The 25,519-nt window shown below is 50.1% G+C and overlaps 1 protein-coding gene and 1 non-coding gene across 2 annotated transcripts; both read left to right on the top strand.

Annotated features, from left to right (window-relative positions):
• Positions 1 to 14,646: 14,646 nt before the first annotated feature.
• Positions 14,647 to 23,860, top strand: EEF2 (eukaryotic translation elongation factor 2). Its single transcript, XM_010601259.3, has 15 exons — positions 14,647 to 14,769; positions 15,760 to 15,974; positions 16,829 to 17,010; positions 17,101 to 17,312; positions 17,634 to 17,812; positions 18,031 to 18,136; positions 18,642 to 18,755; positions 19,008 to 19,146; positions 19,346 to 19,541; positions 20,200 to 20,458; positions 20,896 to 21,003; positions 21,820 to 22,173; positions 22,483 to 22,665; positions 22,747 to 22,879; positions 23,144 to 23,860. The coding sequence occupies exons 1-15, from the start codon at positions 14,767 to 14,769 to the stop codon at positions 23,335 to 23,337; spliced, it is 2,577 nt and encodes an 858-aa protein (XP_010599561.1). The 5' UTR covers positions 14,647 to 14,766; the 3' UTR covers positions 23,338 to 23,860.
• On the top strand, positions 17,484 to 17,548 carry LOC111748542 (small nucleolar RNA SNORD37). Its single transcript, XR_002784230.1, has one exon. It is a non-coding gene; the product is annotated as a small nucleolar RNA SNORD37 (small nucleolar RNA).
• Positions 23,861 to 25,519: the final 1,659 nt, after the last annotated feature.

The raw sequence follows: 25,519 nt of genomic DNA, 5'->3' as shown, positions 1-25,519 counted from the left end.
GTAAACCTCAGGAGTGACTTCATTACTGAGCTATAATGGTATCCATGGGCCATACTCACTTGGGGTTTCTCCAGTCTCTGTCAGACCAGTAAGTCTGTTTTTTTTTTTTTTTGCGAGTTAGAATCTCGTTCTGTATTTATCTCCAGCTCTGTCCGGGACCCTCTATTGTGATCCCTGGCAGAGCAGTCAGTGGCGGTAGCCTGGCCCATCTAGTTGTGCTGGACTCAGTCTGGTGGAGGCTGTGGTAGTTGTGGTCCATTAGTCCTTTGGACTAATCTTTCCCTCATATCTTTAGTTTTCTTCATTCTCCCTTGCTCCAGACAGGGTGGGACCGGTGGAGTACCTTAGAGGCCACTCTCAAGATTTTAAGACCCCAGATGCTACTCAACGACGTAGGATGTAGAAGATTTTCTTTATAAACTATGCCAATTGAGCTAGATGTCCCCCAGGTAACTCTATAATTACTTCAACATACAAAGTTTAAAAAAGGGACAAGATAGATTGTTATGTACCATGATTCTTAAAAAAAAAAAAAAAAAAGATGCACAGGTTTTCATATTTTAATGTTTCAAAAATTAGGTGCTCTTGACAATCAATTGTGTGATGTAGGTTAATAGGCAGTGTATTTTCTATTTTATTAACACGTAAAGTCACAGTAATCATGTTGAGACTGACAACGCATTACATCTTAGACTTGAAATAATACAGGTTTTTGTGACATGGTTTTAAGTGGGAAAAAATAAAAGCTCAGCTCTCAAAAAATAATAAAATGATGGCAATTGGCTAAGACACATTACATGTATAAAAACTCATGAGTTCACAAAACCACAGTGAGATACTGGTTCACCCCCAATGGGATGGCTGTGATTTAAAACGAAAGAATAACAAGGTTTGGTGAGGATGTGGAGAAACTGGAACCCTTCTTCATTGCTGGTGGGAACATCATTGCTGGTGGGAACATAAAATGGTGCAGCCTCCGGGGAAAACAGTTTGGCAGTTCCTCAAAAACTCAAACATTGATACGACTCAGCAATTCCACCCCTAGGTATATACCCGAAAGACTTGAATGCCACTGTTCGTTGCTGCGTCATTCTCAATAGCCACAAGGTAGAAACAAATCTGTTATGGGTTGAATTGTGGCCCTCCAAAATATGTGACAACTTGGCTAGGCCATGAATCCCAATCTTCTGTGGCTACCCACCATTTTGTGACCTGATGTAATTATCCTTCGTGTTGTAAATCCTACCTCTTACGAGGCAGGTTTAGAGGCAGTTATGTTAATGAGGCAGGACTCAACCTACAGGGTTAGGTTGTATGCTGATATCTCTTGAGATACAGAGAATGGAGCAGAGGAAAGGGGCGTCATGCCACCCAGAAAGAATCATACAATATTTGCCCTTTTGTGTCAGGCCTCTTTCACTGATTATCATGCGTTCACGGTTCACCCATACCATAGTGTACACTAGAACTTTATCTCTCTTTGTGTCTTAATGTTCCATTGTATGAACGGACCACATTTTGGCTCTCCATTCCCTTGGTGATAGACACTTGGGTTGTGTCTTAGTCACCCAGTGCTGCTATAACAGAAATACCACAAGTGGATGGCTTTAACAAAGAGAAATCCATTTCCTCACAGTAAAGTAGGCTAAAAGTCCAAACTCAATGCATCAGCTCCTGGGGAAGGCTTTCTCTCTCTGTCAGCTCTGGAAGAAGGTCCTAGTCCTCAGTCTTCCCCTGGTCAAGGAGCTTCTCAGCCACAGGGACCCCAGGTCCAAAGGACTCGCTCTGCTCCCGGTGCTGCTTTCTTAGTGGTATGAGGTCCCCAGCTCTCTGCTTGCTTCCCTTTCCTTTTATCTCTTGAGAGGTAAAAGGTGGTTCAGGCCACACCCCAGGGAAACTCTCTGTACCTTGGCTCAGGCAGGTGACCTGAGTAAGGGTGGTGGTACAGTCCCACCCTAATCCTCTCACCATAAAATTACAATCACAAAATGGAGGACAATCACACAATATCGAGAATCATGGCTTAACCAAATTGATACACGCATTTGGGGGGACATGATTCGATCCGTGACAGCAGCTGAGCTCTTAACCACTGCACCACCAGGGCTCCTCTTGCACTAAAGGCCGAATAAGAGCCATATGTACCTGTTCTGACTTACCTATAAATTTGATGTAAAGGCACAGGAACGGATCTCATTTGTTCCCCACAGGCTGACTGTAATGGTTCTTACACCAAGGTAATCAGTGGGTGAAAACAATCAATGAGAGGCTGATGGGGAACTGGACACTGAAGGGATTGCCTTGCTACCTCCTGGACCTACTGGTCTATCTTAGCATCACCCACTTGGGACAAGGAGTCTCACAAGCCTCCCTCTATGGTGCTATAGGAAGCAAACCTAGGAAGTCTTCTTCCCCTTAAACTTGCACTTGAACTTACCAAGGTTCTTGTCTAGGGGTGGATTATCCAGTAGGCAAGGTAATCACAGTGCTTACCTTGTTTTCTAGGTCATCCATAGTGAAATTGAACACTACAGGTTAGTAAGTTAGCACAAGTAAACCCGTGCTTACCTTGCTTACTGGGTCATTGGACCCTGTCAGGAACTGTAAATTTGAAAAGAGACTTCGACTCTATGGGAAAGTGCTGTGGGGTTGGGAAAGAGGCAAATGCCAGCCACTACCTGGAAGCAGAATCTTTGACGTGGTGAAAAACGGTGAAGTTGCTCACTACAGAGGACCTGGTCCGCAAGGTAAGCACGGTGTTTACCTTGCCTATTGGATAATGCACCCCTGCTCTTGTCCTAACTTCATGTTTGCAGGAGCTAGAGTGAGCAGCTGGCTAAAGGGCACCCAAGGAAGCACAGAAGACAAATCTAAGAATGTGTGATACTTCTCAGCACAAGTGACCCAGTTTCTTCAATGAGGTTGTGGTTTGGAAAATGAAGGTGGTAGAAGGAGGAATGCTTAAATCAAAAAGGACCCAAGAGCCATGACAACTACACATAATTCATGGACCTAGTTGGATTCTGGTTGAAAGAAAATAAAAAAGCAGTAAAAAAATAATAACTTGGGAAAATTTCAGGAAATTTGAATATAGTCAAGCGTTATGGCTTGAATTGTGTTCCCCCAGAATACATGTTGTAAATTCTAACCCTTATCCTTGTAGATGGAATCCCTGAGTGGGGCAAAAGTTTACTAAGAGAAAGGTTGGAGGTTCAAACCCACCCAGAGGTGCCTAAAGGCCTGGTGATCTGCTCCAGAAAGGTCAGTGGACCGCCACAGTACAGCCCTACTCTGACACACGTGGGGTTGCAACAGCAGTTGGTTTGGTTTGATTTATACCTCTGTGTGGATGTAATTCCACTTGGGATAGGACTACCTTTGTTATACTAATGAGACCAAATCAATATAGGATGTGTCTTAAGCCAATCACTTTGGAGATATAAAAGGGGCACGTTAGGCAGAGAAGCTGATATAAACGGAACAAAGGTAGATGCCACACGGAGATCTCCAAGGAATGCTGAAAAGAAGCTGAGACGAAGATATTTTCCCCCAGAGAGGACAGAGAGCCTTCCTCTAGAGCTGGCACCCAGAATTCAGGCTTCTAGCCTCCTAAACTAAAGAAAATAAATTTCTGTTCATTAAAGCCACCCCCTCGTGGTATTTCTGCTATAGCAGCACTAGAGAACTAAGACAAGTAGAGATTACGAAACCAGTTGCCATCACGTTGACTCTGATTCATGGCAAGCCTCATGTGTGTCAGAGTAAAACTGTGCTCCACAGGGTTTTCAGTGGTTGACTTTTCAGAAGTAGAGTCCCAGGCCTTTCTTCCAAGGTACATTTGGGTGAATTTGAACCATCAGCCTTTCAGTTAGCACCCAAACGCTTAACTGTTTGCACCACCCAGGGATGCCAGACTAGGGATTACATGATTGGAATTATTGCAAGCATGCAAATTCTCAATCATTGTTGAATCTGGGTGGTTGGCATGTGTCTTTGGCTGGGTTCTTTAGAGAAGCAAAACCATTGACACATATCAATACGTACAGGGAGAGATTTATATCAAGGAAATAGCTCACGCAGTTGTAGAGGCTGGAGAGTTCCAAGTCCCTGGGGCAGGGTGGAGGCTTCTCCTAACTCGTGTAGCTGCAGGGGCTGGGGAACCCAAGACTGGCAGGTCAGACAGCAGACCTCTGGCTCACAGGCTGTGGAGGTCAAGGAATCCCAGGATTGACAGTTAAGGTGGCAGGTAAGCTGCTACCTCAAGTCCCAAGAACCAGAGTTCAAATGAATAGGAGCCAGCTACAGGATCCAGAGTGAACAAAAGCCGGCGAGCTTTTCCAAAAAGCCTACCTATATTGGATGCAGGCCACACCCCCAAGGAAACTCCCTTTCAACTGATTAGCTGCACATAACAGATCTCCTCAAGGAGGTGATTACATCATTGCAGAGCTGCAAAACTACATAACTGCCAAACCACTGAGAATCCTGGTCCAGCCAAGTTGACACACAACTTTAACCATCACAATATGTAAAGTTTCTTTATACGAGTACCTTTACCTTTGATTATGTGTGTTAGTCAGATACTGCTGTGTAACAAACCACATAGACTTAGTGGCTTAAAACAACACACGTTTATTATCTCATGGTCTCTGTGGGAGCCAGGTCCTCTCCTTGGGGTCTCACAATGCTGCCCGGTCTTACACCATCCCCTTAATTGGTTGCAGGTTGGACCGTTGTGATCCATAGGATTTTTACTGGCTGATTTTCAGAAGTTGATCACCAGGCTTTTCTTCTGAGTCTGTCTTAGTCTGGAAAACCAAACCAAACCCATTGCTGTCAAGTTGGTGCTAACTCATAGCAACCCTATAGGATAGAGTAGAGCCGCCCCATAGAGCTTCCAATGAGCGCCTGGTGGATTTGAACTGCCAACCTTTTGATCAGCAGCTACAGCACTTAACAACTACACCACCAGGGTTTCCATCTTAATCTGGAAGCCCCGCTGAAACCTGTTCAGCATCCTAGCAACACAGAAGCCCCACTGACAGCTGGGTGGTGGCTGTGCATGACATACACTGGCTGGAAATGAAACCCAGGTCTTCCGCGTGGAAGGCAAGAACTCTACCACTGAACCACCGAGGTCTCTGTTGCTGTTGTTGTTAGGTGTCGTCGAGTTGGTTCTCACTCATAGTGAGAAAAACAGAACAACACACCATCTGGTCCTGCCACATCCTCAAAATTGTTGCTATGCTTGAGCCCACTGTTGCAGCCACTGTGTCAGTCCATCTCATTGAGGGTCTTCCTCTTTTCCACTGACCCTCTACCAAGCATGATGTCCTTCTCCAGGGACTGATCCCTCCTGATAACACATACAAAGTATGTGAGACGTAGTCTCACCATCCTTGCTTCTAAGGAGCATTCTGGTTGTACTTCTTCCAAGACAAATTTGTTCATTCTTTTGGCAGTCCATGGTATATTCAATATTCTTCACCAACACCACAATTCAAAGGCTTCAATTCTTCTTCGGTCTTCCTTTTTCGTTGTCCAGTTTTCACATGCATATGAGGCAATTAAAAACACCATGGCTTGGGGCAGGTGCACCTTAGTCCTTGAGGTGACATCTTTGCCCAATGTGATGCGTCTTTTGATTTCTCAACTGCTGCTTCCATGGGTGTTGATTGTGGAGCCAAGTAAAATGAAATCCTGGACAACCTCGATCTTTTCTCCGTTTATCACGATGTTGCTTTTTGGTCCAGTTGTGAGGATTTTTATTTTCTTTATGCCTAGATGCCTGGCTTACGGCTATTCTCTTTGTGTAATTAAATCAGTGCCTGTGATCATTAAGGATGTGTGTGTCAACTTGGCTGGGTCATGATCCTCAGTGGTTTGGCAGTTATATAGTTTGGCAGTTGTGTAAAGATGTAATCACTTCCATGATGAGGTCTGATGTAATGTGATCACCTCCAGAATGGGATCTGTTGTGAGCAACCAATCAGTTGAAAGGGAGTTTCTTTGGGGGCGTGGCCCATATCCAATATAGGTGGACTTCCCAGCAAGGCTTGCTAGCTTTTTCTCGCTCTGGATCCTGCAGCTGGCTTCTGCTCATCTGATCTTCAGTTCTTGGGATTTGAGGTAGCAGCCTACCTGTCATCTTGCCCAATCTTGAGATTACTCAGCCTCCACAGACTATGAGCCAGAGGCCTGCTATTTGACCTTCCAATCTTGGATTCTCCAGCACACGCAGCTATGTGAGTCAGGAGAAGCCTCCAGCCTGACCCACGGACTTGGGACTGTCCAGCCTCCAGTTGCAATAGTGAAGGATTCTATGGGGAAAATATTAAACAACGCAGGAAGCATCAAAAGAAGATGGAAGGAATACACAGAGTTATTATACCAAAAACAATTAGTCGATGTTCAACCGTTTCAAGAGGTGGCATATGATCAGGAACCGATGGTACTGAAGGAAGAAGTCCAAGCTGCTCTGAAGGCATTGGCGCAAAACAAGGCTCCAGGAATTGATGGAATATCAATTGAGATGTTTCGCCAAACAGATGCAGCGCTGGAGGTGCTCCCTTGTCTATGCCAAGAAATATGGAAGACAGCCTCCTGGCCAACTGACTGGAAGATATCCATATTTATGCCTATCCCCAAGAAAGGTGATCCAACTGAGTGCAGAAATTATTGAACAATGTCATTAATATGACCAGAAGTAAAATTCTGCTGAAGATCATTCAAAAATGGCTGTAGCAGTATATCAACAGGGAACTGCCAGAAATTCAGGCCGGTTTCAGAAGAGGACGTGGAACCAGGGATAACATTGCTGATGTCAGATGGATCCTGGCTGAAAGCAGAGAATACCAGAAGGCTGTTTACCTGTGTTTTATTGACTATGCAAAGACATTTGACTGTGTGGATCATAACAAACTATGGATAACACTGCAAAGACTGGGAATTCCAGAACACTTAATTGTGCTCATGAGGAACCATTACATAGATCAAGAGGCAGTTGTTGGGACAGAACAAGGGGATACTGATTGGTTTAAAATCAGGAAAGTTGTTCGTCAGGGTTGTAGTCTTCCACCATACCTATTTAATCTGTATGCTGAGCAAATAATACGAGAAGCTGGACTATATGAAGAAGAACGGGGCATCAGGATTGGAGGAAGACTCATTAACAACCTGTGTTATGCAGATGATACAACCTTGCTTGCTGAAGGTGAAGAGGACTTGAAGCACTTACTAATGAAGATCAAAGACCACAGCCCTCAGTATGGATTGCGCCTCAACATAAAGAAAACAAAAGTCCTCACAACTGGACCAATGAGCAACATCATGATAAACAGAGAAAAGACTGAAGTTGTCAAGGATTTCATTTTACTTGGATCCACAATCAACAGCCATGGAAGCAGCAGTCAAGAAATCAAAAGACGCATTGCGTAGGGCAAATCTGCTGCAAAGGACCTCTTTAAAGTGTTGAAGAGCAAAGATGTCACCTTGAGGACTAAGGTGCACTTGACCCAAGCCATGGTGTTTTCAGTTGCCTCATATGCACGTGAAAGCTGGACAATGAATAAGGAAGACTGAAGAAGAGTTGATGCCTTTGAATTGTGGTGTTGCCGGAGAATATTGAATATACCATGGACTGCCAAAAGAACGAACAAATCTGTCTTGGAAGAAGTGTGGCTAGAATGCTCATTAGAGGCAAGGATGGCGAGACTGCACGTTACATACTTTGGACATGTTGTCAGGAGGGATCAGTCCCTGGAGAAGCACATCATGGTTGGCAGAGTACAGGGTCGGCGGAAAAGAGGAAGACCTTCAACGAGGTGGATTGACACAGTGGCTGCAACAATGAGCTCAAGCATAACAACAATTGTGAGGATGGCGCAGGACCGGGCAGTGTTTCATTCTCTTGTGCATAGGGTCGCTATGAGTCGGAACCGACTCGACGGCACCTAACAACAACACAACTGCGTGAGCCATTTCCTTGATATAAATCTGTCTGTATATATATTTGTGGAGCACTGGTGGCATAGTGGTTAAGAGCTCAGCTGCTAACCAAAAGGTCAGCAGTTCAAATTCACCAGCTGCTCCTTGGAAACCCTGTGGGCAGTTCTACTCTGTCCTATATGTTTACTATAAGTAGGAACCAACTCAACGGCACCTAAAAAGAGCATATATGTTTGTATGGTTTTGCTTCTCTAGAGAACCCAGCCTAAGACAGTGCACTCTTTGGCTTTCAAGTTTGTCATGGTTTCTACTTGGTAAACTATTGTGTTCCCTAACGCTGAGACAGGCCATGACTCAGCCACTCCACTCCTAGGTATATACCCAAGAGAAATGTCACTGGAACACACGCTTGAATGTTCCGTAACAGTTTCATTCTTAACAGCCCAAACTGCCCACAACCCAAACGCCCACAACGGTCAAAATGGATAAACAAACGGTTGCATATTCACAAAAAGAGAACATTGCAGTGAGAATAAACAAGTCTGGCCCCCCGGGACAACACAGACAAATGCTGATTGGTAACGTTAAGTGCAAGGAGCCCCAGCGGTGCGTTGATAAACACCTGGCTGCTAAGAGAAAGATCATCAGTTTTCCACCTGTTTTTGTATGCCCGTGAGCTAAGAATGGCTCTTACATTTTTAGATGGCTGGAAGAAAAAAAAAAAGGAGAGGAATATTTCATGTCACGCGAAAATTGTGGGCAATTCAGCTTTAAGGCTGCCCGTACAATTTTATTGGCATACAACCACACCCATTCTCTCATGTGTTGTCCATGGCTGCTTTTTTTGGAAGTAGGTCGCCAGGCCCTTCTTCCGAGGCTCCTCTGGGTGAACGCGAAAGAATGGCAAAGCCGAAAATATTTCCTCCGTAACATTTTTTTTTTTAATTTTTACTGTGCTTTAAGTGAAAGTTTACAGATCAAGTCAGTCTCTCACACAAAAACTTATATATACCTTGCTACATACTCCCGATTGCTCTCGCCCTAATGAAATGGGCCGCTCCCTCCCTCCACTCTCTCTTTTCATGTCCATTTCGCCAGCTTCTAACCCCCCTCCACCCTCTCATCTCCCCTCCAGGCAGGAGATGCCAACATAGTCTCAAGTGTCCACCTGATCCAAGAAGCTCACTCCTCACCAGCATCCCTCTCCAACCCATTGTCCAGTCCAATCCCTGTCTGAAGAGTTGGCTTTGGGAAGGGTTTCTGTCCTGGGTCAACAGAAGGTCTGAGGGCCATGACTATCGGGGTCCTTCTAGTCTCAGTCAGACCATTAAGTCTGGTCTTTTTACAAGAATTTTCCTCTGTAATGTTTTGAGTTCGCTGACCCTGGTCCTCAAGTCCATCAAAAGCAGCCACCTCCCCACTTTTTTACACTCCCGCTCAGATTTTTCCTTTTAGAGCTGGTGTCGCAGTTGCCGATGGAAGGGTTTGAGGCAGCCATGTTTGCTTTAATTCAGCTTCTTCCACGTGCCTCCTACCTCAGGGCCTTTGCACTTGCCGTTCCCTCTCCCTGGATTGCCCTCCCACTTTTACCCAGTTAACATTTTCTCAGCTCAAGAGTCACCTCCTAGTGGCCATCTAAGATACATCTATTGGTCCTATTTCCAAAGCAAAGGAGAATGAAGAAAACCAAAGATACAAGGAAAATCTTAGTCCAGAGGACTAAAGGACCACATGAACCACAGCCTCTACCAGCCTGAACCCAGAAGAACTACATGGTGCCCGGTTACCGCCACCGACTGCTCTGACAGGGATCACAATAGAGGGTCCTAGACAGAGTGGGAGAAAAAGGTAGAGAAAATTCAAATTCACACACACACACACACACACACACACACACAAGTCAGATTGACTGGTCTGACAGAGACTGGAGGAACTCCTGAGATTATGGCTTCCAGACACCCTGCTAACTCAGAACTGAAGCCACTCCCAAAGTCCACCTTTCAGCTAATGATTAAAAAAAAAAAAAAAAAAAATGATTAGACAGGCCTATAAAACAATAACACACGTGAGTAATGTACTTCTTAGCTCAACCAAGTATAGGAGACCAAATGAACAACACTTGCCCAAAAGCAAAGAGAAGAGGGCAAAAACGGACAGGAAACCTGGGCTAATGGACACAGGGAACCTGGGGTAGAAAGGAGTGCTGACACATTGAGGGGATTGCAACCAATGTCACCAAAACAATTTGAGTATAAATTTTTGAATGAGAAATTGCTCTGTAAACTTTCACCTAAGGCACAATAAAAGAAAAAAAAAGGTCACCTCCTCCAGGAAGCCTTTGTGATCCCCAGGCAAGATCATAACCCTCCCGTTATATCTGCTTACTATTCACTCTCCTTCCTAGCACACTTTGAAATGTTCGCTTTGTGCAAATATTTGATGGTTGTTACATTTTTAAATGGTTAAAAAAAGCAAAAGGAGAGTAATATTTCATGTCATGTGGAAGCTACATGCAGTTCAACTTGAATGTCATCAATAAAGTTAGATGGGCACTCAACCACACCCATTCATTTGTTCCTGTGTTCTTTACGGCTACTTTTGTGCTACCAAGGCACAGGTGACCAGTGCCAGGAGGGCCCGGATTCTTGTCTGCTGCTTTTGCTCCTGTGTCCCCTATGCTGAGGAGAAAAAAAAAAAAAAAGAGGAGAGGGCCTGGGAAATATTTGCTGAGCCAAATGAGTCCAAGGGATCTGAGGAACTGGGTTTCTGGAGAAGTGGTAAACTAGGGGAAAAGTTGAGCAACTCTGCAGAGCAATCTCCTGTGACAGAGGAGAACTGCTCCACGGGATTTTCTAGGCTTTTTAATCTTTATGGCAGCAGATTGCCAGGTCTTTCTCCCACAGGGCAGCTGGCTGGGCTCAAATCGCGGACCTCTCCTTTAGCAGCCCAGAGCTTAACTTTGTTCCACCGGGGCTCCTTCTAGAGGTTTCAGGGGCAGCTTAAAACAAAGAAATGCAAAACAGCCTGCTAAGATCTCTAATCCAGGTCCCTAAGGGCAAGCTGGAGCACCCCAGTGGTTTAAATGATTAAGCTACCAGCCACAGCTTTGAAAACTTTATGGAGGAGCTATACTCTGCGCAATGGGGTCGCCATGAGTTGGAAACAACAACAAGGACAGAGTATAAAGCTCCCTCTGAGACTCAGTTTATGCCCCTGTAACTGTTACCTGGAGCTCTGGTAGAGGAGGGGTTAAGCGCTAGGCGGTTCAAATCCACCAGCCTGGGAATCACTGGCCGACAGTGGGTAACTGTTAGCTATTGTTGAGGTAAACTCCCTGGGTGGTGCAGTTAGCTTACTGAAACTTTGGTCTCTTGTTCTTCATGTTTTTTTTTTGCATTCATTTTTACTTAAAAAGTATGAAAACACTACTATCTTGATTCATGAGTTTTTTGGAGCCCCCTTAAATTTTGTGCCTGAGGTCGGTGTCTGGCTCTCCTCACCCTAGTCCCAGTCCTCCTCAGCACGTAAAACAAAACAAAAACACCAAACCAGTCGTTGTGGAGTCGGCCCTGACTCATGGCGACCCCGTGTGTTTCAGAGTAGAACTGTGCCCCACTGGGCTTTCAATGGCTGATTTTTTTGGAAGTAGTTTTTTTTTAGATCACCAGGCTTTTCTTCTGACGCACTTCTGGGCAGACTCAAACCATCAACCTAGCATGCAGTAGATGCCTAATAAATGCGTGTAGACGGAATGATCCCAGTACCTAAAACATAGCATTTCTATCCCGTAACGGGAGCAAACACTTAGTGATTTCTGCATACCAGGCACTGTGCTCGGTGCTTTACTTGTATTAATGTCTTTAAGCCGCAGAAGAGCCCCGTAAAAGAAGTTCTGTTGTTAGTCCATAACTTACATGCAAAACCTGAGGTTCAGAGAGATTACGTAACTCGTGCAAAGTCACACAGCTAGGGAAGGGGCAGAATCAGCCTGTAAACTCAGGATGTCTGGTCTCGGTTAACCAAAGCTGAAGCACATCTAGCTAACAGAATTTTGTAGAATTGCTTCCCGACTGAAGCATGCTTTTTTGAGTCATATTCGTCCGTGCTTTTCCTAGCTGTGTAATCTTGGGATAATTAACTTTTTTGAGCACTAGTAGCCTCATTAGTACAGGAGGCCACCCAAAGCTCAGGGTGTGGGAAGAACTAAATGAATTACTTGATTTAAAGGGCATACAGCCTTGGAAACCCTATAGAGCAGTTCTAGTTGTCCTATAGGGTCGCTGAGTCGAAATCGACTCGACAGCAATGCATTTTTTTTTTTTTTTTTGGCTTGAGGCCAGCCCTTATTATGCGCTGATTCTCTGTAACTCCGAATCGACTCAACCGCAACGGGTTAATATCAAAGGCAGAACGGAGCGGTTTGCAGTGGCGGCCGCTGGTCAGCAGGGGTCGCTACCGTCGTCTCCGCGTCCTTCCGGACGCCGCAGCGGGCGCATGCGCAGCTGAGCCTCCCTGCAGAGGGGGCTTTTTTTTTTTTATTTCTGTTCCCCGCCCTTAACCCCAGCGGGTATTTATGACTGCAGACCGTGAACCTGGGTGTGGTTGCTTTGGCTCACAGTCGAAGCCCCCACCCTCCTCCCCTAGGCTTCTGCTAAAGTCAGGAATGGGACTGGAGTTGGAGAGAGGTCCCCCCAGCTCTGGCCAACATCTGGCAGCCGGGGGTGGGGTGCCGAAGCCCTTTCCGTGGAGGCACAACGGCGGGGGCGGGAGGGACTTCAATCTTCCCTTTCCCCTTGAACTCTCCAGCCCCTCCCCCCTTGAATATACCTTACAATCAATTTTCTCAATGAGCTATGTATTCATTTGAGGGCAAATTAAACTCGCTTTTCTAAGGAAAACCTTTGCATGCCATTTGTTAAGTGCCCCCGGTTTGCAAGGAAGAAAGGACAAACGGCTGTGCAGTGCGTAATACGGGACCCAGCACACAGTAGGTGCTTAAAAACTTTAAAAAATTAATTTGTGAAAAAGGGAAAGCGGATACCCATCTGCTGAATACGCGTCCTCCGAATGGCGCATGCAATTGACTTGTAAAATTAACATAAAACGTGTGTAGAACACAGGCGTTGATGTTTAAAAACCCAGGCTGAGTTGTGTGTGTGGGGGGGTGGTGAGCCTGGATCTTTGAGTAGATATTTATGGAGCGGCGCCTTCCTGCCTCAGTTTCCTCCTGGGTTAAACGCGGGACGGTGATAGCAAGAGCAGTCGTGGGTTGAATGAAATCAGGGCTGCGACAGCTCAAAGCTAAATGTGCACTGCATTTGCCGGGGGGGAAGGGGTGTACAGGTTTATTTTAGCGTCCTTTCGAGAATTTGCAAGGCTTTTGCGGACCTCCCCCCTCTCCCAGCCCGGGAGAAGCACTGCAGTGCTTTGCTTTTTACTGAGTGAGTTTGGGGGAAGGTGTACTGCAGCGAGTTCATCTGAGCTGGTGAGAGCATCTTTCATTGATGCGTTCATTACTTGGTGATAGCCGACTACTTGCCAGGCATTGAGCTGGACTCAAAGCGTAAAGAGACGGAATTGAATAGCCAATTCGTCTCCACCAGCGAAAGTTCCGAAATACAACTATTTCTTAGGGTCAGATTAGGACACAAATGCTAAATAGCCTTCCTTGCGCCTGCCCCTGGAGAGGAACCGAGACAGTGAGATTGCACATGGAAAGCGCTTAGCCCGTGACTAAGACACGCAGCAACCCCTGAAATAAATAGTTGTTTTATTAATATCAATGGAAGTTAATTAAAATGGCTCAAGAAGAGTTCCTGTGTGTCAGCATGGTGCTAATCTCTTCACGTGTATTTAACTCGTTTTGCTATCTCAACAGTGACGTAGTACTGAGCACTCCCATTTCACAGATGGGGCAACTGAGGCACAGAAATTAAAGTAACTGTGGTGGAGCGATTTAGGTGTTTTGTTTGTTCATTGTTATATCCACAGCACCTATGACTGCCTGGCACATACCCATTGCCGATTGGATTTAGACTCATAGCGACCCTACAGGACGGAGTAGAACTGTCCCATAGAGTTTCCAAGGCTGTAAATCTTTACGCAATCAGACTGCCACATCTTTCTCCAGCTGAGCGGCTCAGCGGCTGGTAGCTTCTAACTCCCGACCTTTCGATTAGCAGTGAGCGCTTCACCACTGTACAACCGCTTCTCTTTCTATCTAGGACGCAGCATACACTCGCATTTGTTGAAGAAATGAGTGATTAGTACCTGTTTTTTAAAAGTTTTTATTTTGAAATAATTATAGACTCACAAATAGTTGCAAAAATGGTACAGAGAAGGACCGACTACCCTTCACCCAGTGGTATCATTTTACAGGACAATGTAAAAACCAGGAAATTGACATTGCTCCAACCCGCAGCCCGTACTCAGACTGTAACGTGCTTTCAATAATAGTGGTTGGCAAGCTACTGTAGTTGCTATTATTATTATTCTCAGCGAAAGCGGCGCACTTAGCTTTGTGAACCTGAATATTGCATCCCGGAGGCGTGCACCAAGCTGGCAGCTGACTACCGCCCCTCGGAAATCCAGGCTCGGGACGGCGACTGAAGGGTTAACCGGGGAAAGCGTCAGTGCGCCTGCGCAAGGCGGCGCCTCGCCCTGCCCCCGCAGCGCGGTCAGATGACCCGCCCAACCGGCGTCGGCCTATAAAAGGCCGAGTGTTGACGTCAGCGTTCTCTTCCGCCGTCGTCGCCGCCATCCTTGGCGCGACTTGCCTCGCTCGTATCTGCCTGGGAGAATCCACCGCCATCCGCCACCATGGTGAGTCACGCCGTCTCTCGGGCGGCCCGGGCCTGAGGTGGGGCCTCCGAGGAGTCGGCGCTTCAGAGTCTGGTGCGCCGAGGCCGCCGAGAACGGGGAGAGACATGGCGGCGGCGGGCCCGGGGCTGGGGAAGCGGCCGCCGCCATGTCTGCGTGTCGCGCTGTCGGCGCAGCCCGTTCTATGCTTCCGGGGGCGCCGCTGCCTCGCGGGAGCCCGGGCCCGGCGGGAGCCGGGGTGAAGGCGGGGTGGGGGCATGGTGATGTGGCAGGCGCTGTAATGGCGGGCGCCGCGGCCGGCGAGGGAGGCGTCTTATGTAACCCGCGGGTCGCGAGTTGGAGCTCGGTGTTCTGTCCGGGGGCCGTGGGCGGCGGGGGCCAGCGAAAGGAGGCAACGGAGTCCTTAAGCCCCCCGCCCCGGTCTCCTTCGCATCCTGGGTAACCTTGGTTCTTGTCGTTTCTGTGTTTGTCAGCTACAGAAATGATTGGTTTGCTGCTAGGTGAGGACTGGCTCTTGTTGGGGTTGCGAAAGGTGCCTGGGTGCCCGAGGAGAGAGCTTATGTAGGGATCTGAGGGGTGGGACGGATCTCCGTGACGACCCCCACAGCAGAGGGGTGACCTTGGATATCAAAGGCTTTTGGGGGGAGGAGAATGGGGTAGCTCCGTGGCTTTTCTTTAGGAGTTTTGGGGGAGGCATTGTTAACTGACATCATCGTTTTTGCACCTGGCCTGAAGGGAGTCGTGTCACCCTTGGTGACTCACTGTATAGCCTACTTTGTGGGCTGTCACCAGCAAATGGCAACTGAAATCAGAGCTGCTATGGAGATTTGGGGAGAGGTTTTTTAGAGCACCCTGGTCATCACTGTAGAGACCAGGAAGTCAGGCTGGGAGTTGGGGGTGCCAGCTTGCTCTTGGCCGTGGGCCTGGCTGTTGTATCGACCGGATTCTGAGTGCCAAGTTGGTTCCTGGAATCCTGTTCTCCCCCTCCCCCAGGTGAACTTCACGGTAGATCAGATCCGGGCCATCATGGACAAGAAGGCCAACATCCGAAACATGTCAGTCATTGCCCACGTGGACCACGGCAAGTCCACGCTGACAGACTCCCTGGTTTGCAAGGCCGGCATCATTGCCTCCGCCCGGGCTGGGGAGACCCGCTTCACTGACACCCGGAAGGACGAGCAGGAGCGCTGCATCACTATCAAGTCCACGTGAGTCCCTGGTGCTTTCTGGGCCCTGGCAGGGAGTGGCCGATCAGCTGGCTGTTGGGGGGTGGAGGCTGGTGACAGCACGTACCATTTTCGGGGGGGGGTGGTGACAGCACGTATCATCTTGCTGGGGCTGGGGCTGGTCTGTCCAACCATAGGAAAATGTGGTTCAATTTAACGAGGTGCCGCTGGGTCGAGATTGGGGGCCTTGGGGAGAGGAGAAGGTTTGACCCAGTGGTCTCCTCCTGGGGAGTGACTTGGCCACTCCTCCGGGGACACTTGGTACGGTTGTCGAAGCTGGGAGGGATGCTACAAATTTCTAAGGTTGTTACTGAACACGTTGTGATGCGCAGGACAACCTGCCCACCAGCACAGAGAACTGTGTCCGTGCAAGTCCATAGTATCCAGGTTGAGATTGATTCAAGGCCGTGTTGTCTTTAGTTGGTAATTGAGAGGATCTCTTTGGTCTTTTATAGTTAGACTTATTGCAGTTGGGCCAGGAGAGGGACAAGTAGGTCTTGGGGTTCTTAAGTCCTGGTTGGTTATAGAGTTAATGGAGTAGGTGTGATGTGGCCCTGGAGCAAGGGGCTGGGGGCCCCCAGGAAGGGGAGGATCCCTGGTCAAGGGTGCCATGGGTGGGTTTTGTGTGTAAAGTCCATTTTGAGGGATGACTGATACTGTGGGGGCACAGGTTAGCATGTTGCTCTGAGGGATCTGCATCTGGGTGTTTAGTGGCATCCCTGTCTTAGCTGGGAATTGGGGGCCAGACATCCTGACCCACTGGGGCAGGGATCTGAGGCTGGTGCAAACCTGGGTCAGTGTCCATCCATCCGTAAGACTTATCTGTCTGTTCTTAGCGCCATATCCCTCTTCTATGAGCTCTCAGAGAACGACCTGAACTTCATCAAGCAGAGTAAGGACGGTTCTGGCTTTCTCATCAACCTCATTGACTCACCTGGCCACGTTGACTTCTCCTCAGAGGTGACAGCTGCTCTCCGTGTCACCGACGGCGCCTTGGTGGTGGTGGACTGTGTGTCCGGTAAGCAGCGGGTCCCTCTGGTGGGGGGGGGGGGACTCAGACCGTCCCCGCTTGGGTCATCCTCTGGGTGACTGACCGTTCCGTCCCCAGGTGTGTGCGTGCAGACGGAGACGGTGCTGCGCCAGGCCATCGCTGAGCGTATCAAGCCTGTGCTGATGATGAACAAGATGGACCGGGCCCTGCTGGAGCTGCAGCTGGAGCCCGAGGAGCTTTACCAGACCTTCCAGCGCATCGTGGAGAACGTCAACGTCATTATCTCCACCTACGGCGAGGGCGAGAGTGGCCCCATGGGCAACATTATGGTGCGGGGCCTGGTGCTTGGTGGGAGGCTGTTCTCTGTGGCAGGGACTAGGGAGACTTGGCTTTTCTTGTCTAGTGGGTGCTGTCATTGGGGAATGGTAGTTTTGAGGAGCTTGAAGAGGTTGATTTCAGCCATTGGTATCCGGGAGAGGGAGGCCGGGCTGGGCACGCCAGCATGTGATGACTGACATTTCTTCACTTTGACCTGATGTGTCTTGAAGAAACCCAGTGTCTGAGGCCCACGGTACCTGGGGAGCTTGAGGCTGTGATTTTTACCCCAGTGCCCCCGCCGCCCCAGCTCTATGGTTCCCTCTTCTCCTCAGATTGACCCTGTCCTTGGCACCGTTGGCTTTGGTTCTGGCCTCCATGGCTGGGCCTTCACCCTGAAGCAGTTCGCTGAGATGTATGTGGCCAAGTTCGCCGCCAAGGGCGAGGGCCAGCTGGGGCCTGCCGAGCGGGCCAGGAAAGTGGAGGACATGATGAAGAAGCTCTGGGGTGACCGGTGAGTGTGAGGCCTAGTGCTAGGGTGTGGAGGGTCCCGCCAACACACAGCCTGCGGGCTGTAGTTCTGCCAGTTCTAGGGGCTGGCAGGGTCCCAACTGTGATTTGCAGGACGGCCTTAGAAGCCTTCTGGTGTTCTCTGCCCACGTTGGCGGGTGGTTGCACCCCGGGACCACCCCTGGCTCCCCCAGCATGTTTAGGTTGTGTCTTCTCTGCCAGGTATTTTGACCCCGCCAACGGCAAGTTCAGCAAGTCCGCTACCAGCCCTGATGGCAAGAAGCTACCCCGGACGTTCTGTCAGCTCATCCTGGACCCCATCTTCAAGGTGAGGCCCGTGCTGCGTGTGGGGTGACAGCAGTGCTGCCACCTGCCCCGATGGCTCTGTGATCCCACAGGACAGAGGAAGGGTGATGGGGTCAGGAGGCTGCTGTAGAGTGGGGCAGGAGGAACATAGTTAACTAGAAGTCGAGCCCCTGAGGTCCCACCGTGGAAAGTCTGTCGCTGGGTTCTGTACGGAAAAACAGGGAAGGTTGTGCCTCCCCGATGAGGGGAGGTTAGAGTCCGACTAGACTGAAGAGGGAAGGTGTCGGCGTGGGTAACTGCTTACATGAATCAGATTTGGGAGACGTCTGTGAATCGGTGGGTTTTGTTGTTTGTTTTTAAACCTCTACCGTGGGTGTTTTCTCTTGACTTTATCTTGTGGGCTGGATCCTTGGTGGCAGGTAGATTGGGTCTTTGCAGCCATGCATCTGCTCTGCCCCTGGCCTCTGAGCTGCAAGCCTCTGCAGCTGCTCCCGGGTGAGCTGACCCCCACTCTGTTATGATTTCAGGTATTTGACGCAATCATGAATTTCAAGAAAGAGGAGACCGCAAAACTGATCGAAAAACTAGACATCAAGTTGGACAGCGAAGATAAAGACAAAGAAGGCAAACCTCTTCTAAAGGTGTGTAAGGAGGCTCCCTCTCCCCTAGTCCCTGTCACAGCTCGGCTGCCCCTGCTCGGGGCTTCAGCGCCCCAGGTCTGTGGGGAGGGAGGGTGGTATCACCCTTCACCCAGATCATCTGTGTCCTGGACAGCATCCCCGGGTGTGGGCGTCACTGGCTTTCTGCATTGCAGATAGTCTTCTAGAAGGGCCCACAGGACTCGGAAGGCATGGGGTGTCCCCACACATCCCTGTTTTCCCGCCCGCCCCCAGGCTGTGATGCGCCGCTGGCTGCCTGCTGGGGACGCGCTGCTGCAGATGATTACCATCCACCTCCCCTCGCCCGTGACCGCCCAGAAGTACCGGTGTGAACTCCTGTACGAGGGACCCCCAGACGACGAGGCTGCCATGGGTAAGCGAGGCAGTGGAGCCTGGCCCAGGCCACTGGGACACCAGCACGCTCAAAGGCGGTGGCCTTTGTGCACGGAATCCTTTGCCCGGGCCTGGGTGGGCAACGAGCTGTGATTTTGTGGTCTGAATGCCCCTCACTGTCTGGCCTTAGATTTCTGGATCCTGGAGTGTTCTGCTGCAAGGTGATCCTCTCTCCTCAGGTATTAAAAGCTGTGACCCCAAAGGCCCCCTCATGATGTACATTTCCAAAATGGTGCCGACCTCTGACAAAGGGCGCTTCTATGCCTTTGGGCGAGTCTTCTCGGGGCTGGTGTCCACCGGCCTGAAGGTCAGGATCATGGGGCCCAACTACACGCCCGGGAAGAAGGAGGACCTGTACCTGAAGCCAATCCAGAGGTGAGCAGCCTGCACCAGCCTGCCTCCTGCCCACTGATGGGTCACGGCTTTCCAGCTCTAGCCAGTCGTGCCCTGACTCAACATTCAGGAGTAATGTAGTCTTAACTGAGGAAGGGTTTTTGAAGTTGGGGGCTCAGGGGTTTCCGGGTGTGTTTTTATCCTCACAACCCAACGAGGAGGAGAGTGGGTGCTCCAGTCTGGACGAAGAATCTCCCTGGAGGAGCCAGGGTCATGGGGCCCAGCAGGCCAGGCTGCACTGGGTGGAACTCCAGCTGTAAGGGCCGGGTGCAGCTGGCCTTGATTCACCTTTGGTACTCAAACTCCCAGGTAGTTGCAGCACAGTTCTGTTGTGTATTCAAAGAGCAGACTCAGACCCCAGAGACCCTCTGGTTCCTGAGTCGGGGGCAGGGAAAACAGGACTGATGCCTGGCCCACGCAGTCAGCAATGGGCCCTGAGTGGTGTTGATGTCACAGTTGAGTTCTCATCTGTGGGCAGGGGGCACTGCTGTGTCATCGGTCTTTGGGGGTACAGGACCCAGGATCATCATGGAAACAAGAACGTGGGCTACAGGTGGAGCCGAGGCTTGCTGCTGGGCTGGGCTCGGGTTCCTGCGGTCCGGCCCTTCCAGTAACTGATATGCTTGCTTCCTTTTCCCAGAACTATCCTGATGATGGGCCGCTACGTGGAACCCATTGAGGACGTGCCGTGCGGCAACATTGTGGGCCTGGTGGGCGTCGACCAGTTCCTGGTGAAGACGGGGACTATCACCACCTTCGAGCATGCCCACAACATGCGGGTGATGAAGTTCAGTGTGAGCCCTGTAGTCAGGGTCGCCGTGGAGGCCAAGAACCCGGCCGACCTGCCCAAGCTGGTAGAGGGCCTGAAGCGGCTGGCCAAGTCAGACCCCATGGTGCAGGTGGGCCGGTGCTGCAGGAGGAGAGGGCGTGGTGGCGGGGAAGGCTTCATTTCTGGTGGAAGGTGGATGGAGCTGTACAAGGATTGTCGCCTGTTGGGGGCATGAGGCGTGTTGCCCACATGGTCCCCAATGGAACTGTTGTTCTCCTGAGGGACAACATTCCTGGTTAGCAGCCTTTTTTTTTTTATATATAAGTTATCTAGTTGTACAAGTTTGTTGTAGAAGAGTGAGTCTTGAAGGGGTTAAGGCTTCTGAGAAGCAGGTTGTCAGGTTGGTTGCTGCCTCTGGGTGTTCCTAGGTCCCCTGACACCTTTCCCTAAAACCCCACCAGGAGGGCAGCTTGATTGTGCCTTCCCTACCCTACCCGTACCTAGCAGTACCGGGGCCCCCAGCGTCCGTGCAGCCTGCCTTGGCATTGACGTTCAGGCCCCTTCCAGTGCATCATCGAGGAGTCGGGTGAGCACATCATCGCGGGGGCCGGCGAGCTCCACCTGGAGATCTGCCTGAAGGACCTGGAGGAGGACCATGCCTGCATCCCTATCAAGGTGAGGCTGGCCCGCAGGTGCCCACCTGGCTCTCCACGCACCAGGCTCACAGGTCCAAGTGCAGGGTCCTCAGGGCCTGTGGCCTTGTTGCCACACATCTTTGTCCTCCCCTGCACTGCCAGGTGCATGCAGCTGTCTGTGAGGGTGGGGGGAGGCGGGTGGAGCATGCTGGTTGAAACCAGGCTCACAGGGTCCTCTGAGGAAGCCTTTGGGTTGATGGCTCTGAAGGTGAGGTGTAGTGGCTAATAGGTTTTAAAACCTCAGGTATCTGGTAGACTGTTCTGAGGTGCACAGATTGGTGAATCCAGGAGCAGCCTTGCTCTGCCGAGGGTGGTCTGGGTGCCAAGCTCAGACCTGTGCACGGCTCGCTACCCGGTGGGGGAGTTTTACCGTAAGCGTGCTTTTGTCATTGAGTTTCTGAGACCTTTCATTTGTCCCTGCTCATAGGAAGTTAAGTATTCGCAGAGCGCCTGTATTACAGTTGCTTCTCTGTGCTAACAAGGGGCTGGTTGTGGCCATGCCTGCTTGCGGCACGTTTTTCCCCAGCTCCCACGTGTCAGAACTGGCGGAATGTTGTATGCCGAGGGGTCCTTAGCCAGTCCTGTTGGCAATGGGCAGCCTCGGACACGTGAACGGCTCTGTACTGAACACCTTGTATTTGAGTGGAAGTAAGGCACACATGCCTGTGTAGCAAATCAAATCTATCTTATGTGCCCAGTGCTAGTCCGTGTTTCCTAACCAGACTTGGTAGGAAGAGCTTGTAGGTCATCTTTACTGACGGGTCCCCCACTTACCCCCTTTCCCTTCCTCTGGCAGAAATCTGATCCTGTGGTCTCATATCGGGAGACCGTCAGCGAGGAGTCAAACGTGCTCTGCCTTTCCAAGTCCCCCAACAAGCACAACCGGCTGTACATGAAAGCGCGGCCCTTCCCTGATGGCCTGGCCGAGGACATCGACAAGGGGGAGGTGTCAGCGCGCCAGGAGCTCAAGCAGAGGGCCCGCTACTTGGCAGAGAAGTACGAGTGGGATGTGGCTGAGGCCCGTAAGATCTGGTGCTTTGGGCCCGACGGCACCGGCCCCAATATCCTCACTGACATCACCAAGGGTGTGCAGTACCTCAATGAAATCAAGGACAGCGTGGTGGCCGGCTTCCAGTGGGCCACCAAGGAGGTGAGCAGGTGGCAGGGAGGAGGGGCTGGTCAAGCGTCGTCCTCTCAGAGTGGGCTCAGCACGGGCTCTCTGGCTCACCTGTCTTCCCAGTTTGTGCATTGGAGTTGGTCGTTTGTAGGAGACTTCTTTCACTGAACAGATGCTTGGGTGCCTCTGGGTAAAGCACTCTGGGAAGATGCTAGAGGAGTGGCATGGGATTGGGGGGGCACAGGTGGGCAGGCAGGCATCTTGGGGCCTGGGTTTCTTGCGGGTGCAGGGCTACTGGAGTGGTGTGCTTGGCCTGACAGTGGTCTCTGTCTTGCCCTGCAGGGGGCGCTGTGTGAGGAGAACATGCGGGGCGTGCGCTTCGACGTCCACGACGTGACGCTGCATGCTGATGCCATCCACCGCGGGGGTGGTCAGATCATCCCCACAGCCCGGCGCTGCCTTTACGCCAGTGTGCTGACCGCGCAGCCCCGCCTCATGGAGCCCATCTACCTTGTGGAGATCCAGGTGAGGGAGACAGGGCCTGCTCTCACATCCCTGGAACTGTCCGCCCTGAGGAGCAGCTAAGAGTTCTTCTCTCCCTGACAGTGTCCGGAGCAGGTGGTTGGTGGCATCTACGGTGTCCTGAACAGGAAACGAGGCCATGTCTTTGAGGAGTCCCAGGTGGCTGGCACCCCCATGTTTGTCGTGAAGGCCTACTTGCCTGTCAATGAGTCCTTTGGTAAGTGCCTGCTCCAAGTGCCGGCCAGTATAGCCTAATTTTGGGATGAGAACAAGGTTGTCACACCAGGTCATGGTCAAGAAAGTGGGCCTGATTGCCCGTGGTGTGTCAACTCAGTTAAGCGTTGAGCCCACAGCAGGTAGAGTAGCTCTCTTGGAAGTGGCTCGGGGAGGGAGGCCTAGGCAGGGCTCCACTGAGTGTGGCCAGCCTGGGTTCTCAGTGGTTGCTTTGGCTGCCTGGTGACATACTTTGCCTTTCCCACAGGCTTTACAGCTGACCTGAGGTCTAACACAGGCGGCCAGGCCTTCCCCCAGTGCGTGTTCGACCACTGGCAGATCCTGCCCGGAGACCCCTTCGACAACACCAGCCGCCCCAGCCAGGTGGTGGCTGAGACCCGCAAACGTAAAGGCCTGAAGGAGGGCATCCCAGCCCTGGACAACTTCCTGGACAAATTGTAGGTGGTCCTTGTGGCGGCAGCCGGCAGCCCCGGTGGGACTCGGCCAGTGCGCGCCCACAGCAACACGTCCTCGCGTTCTCCTCACACCTGGAGACGTCACCCCTGCCTGCCAGCCCGCCCGCGTGGCATCGGGGGCCACTCTGTGCCATCGCTCCAACGTTCACACTTGATGCCGTTCTTTCAGATATTTATTTCAAGATTTCAGAGGGGCCGCAGAAATGGCCTCTTTGCAGGGACTTATTTGGCTGGTGGGGGTGGGACACCTGACACTTTTTTTCCCCCGTTTCTTCAGAGGGAAACTCAGAAGTCAGAAAAAATTTAAGATTAACGCATTAAGAGGTTTATTTGGGTGAATGGCCCGTAGTGAACTCTCCCTCCCTCAGAAAGGAGGAAGGGACAGGGTGGACGTTTCTCTGTGGACAGAAGCTAGAAGGCAGGACGTTGTGTGTGGTGTCACCGTGAGCGCCTCCAGCTGTGTCAGTGCCATTGAAATAATAAACTTGGTATGGTTGTTACCGTCTGGAGCCCACGCGACTTATTCTTCATCCGCTCGCGCTGCCGTCTGAAGAGAACAGGGCAGTCCAGTTTCCCAATAGGGAAGTTCAGTACAGCCTCCAGTATAAACGTGCAAGCTCAGGTGGCAGAGAGACATTGAGTCATAGCAGTACTCCGTCCCAGGCCACCAACAGCTAGGCAGCACGGTCCAGTGGAACTTTCTAGGATGGAAGTTCTGGTATCTACTGTCCAAAGTGAGAGCCAGTGGCCCTGTGTGGCTACGGAGCACTTGGGTTTAAAGGAGTGTCAACAGTCTGATGCACCTAGGGGCTACTGTGTTGGACACTGCAGGTTTGCACAATGTTTAAAGTTGCTGATATACTGACATTTATCCCACAGATACTTGACTTTCCCTTTTGCCCCATTTTTGTAACCCATGAAGAGCTCATTTGTAAAAGAGAATCTAATTTTAATGCTAATAAGCTTTTTAACAGCTACAGTTCCAAGGCCAAGAGAATTCTAAAAAGTAAGCTCAGTTTATCCATTCAAACCTTGTCTAAGTTTGTTAAAATCACACATAGGCTGTCACTTTCCAGATTTGCCTGCCTGTCCTCAAGAAGGCCGCGGGGGACGGTGAAATGTAGGTGCCTGAGTGTCAATGCAGAAGTGGCCAGTGTGGCACCGTACTGCCTCAGGACTATCTCAGCTGAAGCCCCAAAGGCACAGCCATTGAGTCATTCCTGTTAGGCGAACTGAGCTTGAGTTTCGTAGGGTTTTCTTGGCTGATCTTTACAGAAGCGGATCGCCAGGCCTTCTGTGGTGCCAGTGGGTGGGTTGGAACCATCAACCTTTATGTTAGTAGATGAGTGCACACAGTTTGCCACCCATAAGATTTGGTTTTTAGTGTTTGAACTTGGTTGGGCTGTAACTCATGCTGAGATTCCTACCAATCAAAACAAGGAGGGAAACTGGAGCAGTTTCATTTTTTAATAACATGGAAGTGGCAATATGTTAAGTATTAAATGTAAAGCTATAGAAGTAGCTTTTTTTTTTTTTTTTTAAGGAAAAATAACTTGGAGTATAAAATGCCATGAGGCTGTAAATACCTGAAAGATGTAATTCCAAGGCTGAAGGAGCCTCTCCTGATGATTTACCTTTCTTAGGCTCCTCATAATTTGCCCTCAAAACTACTAGAATAATCAACTGTACCTCAGTTTAGGAACAGCCCTCCAGTGCCGAGGGGTGGTCAGTGGCTACTTGTTCCCACCTCATTCTCGCCCTCTGTGCCTGGTGCAGCTTGTTAGTTGCAGAGGGAGTAGTACTTGAACTGTGGTTGTGTGTTTGGACCTGTCTGGTGACTCCCCCAAAGACCAGTGCTAAAGGCTTGTACAGTACTTGTTTTGCCCAACTCTGGGTTCACAGGGATGAGATGGCTTCCTGGGTGGCTTTTGCCAAAAGCACTTAAAGGCAAAAAAAGTATTGGCTGCAGCAGCCTCAGGCAAGGGAGAAGAGTCAGCAGAAGCAATAGACCAAACATATGAGAAGAGAGGCTGGGAAAGGAGATAATGTGGGGGAATAACAGCTTTAAAACCGCCATACACACAGGAAGTAAAAGCTAAGGCAGAGTTGTGAATGTCCTGCTAAGTATTGAGTGCCCCAGCACAACCAATCTCCAAAGACTGAGATAA

The sequence above is a fragment of the Loxodonta africana genome, chromosome 3, assembly GCF_030014295.1.
Source record: "Loxodonta africana isolate mLoxAfr1 chromosome 3, mLoxAfr1.hap2, whole genome shotgun sequence".
In the NCBI taxonomy this organism is placed as follows: Eukaryota; Metazoa; Chordata; class Mammalia; order Proboscidea; family Elephantidae; genus Loxodonta; species Loxodonta africana.
Note: the sequence above shows the minus strand (reverse complement) of the source record. Positions and strands in the feature narration are given on the sequence as shown.

Excerpts from the sequence above, each read along its gene's own strand:
- EEF2 (XM_010601259.3), top strand. Across the intron at positions 17,313-17,633 it reads GCCCCATGGGCAACATTATG|ATTGACCCTGTCCTTGGCAC; the intron begins GTGCGGGGCCTG and ends TCTTCTCCTCAG. Across the intron at positions 21,004-21,819 it reads ATGCCTGCATCCCTATCAAG|AAATCTGATCCTGTGGTCTC; the intron begins GTGAGGCTGGCC and ends TTCCTCTGGCAG.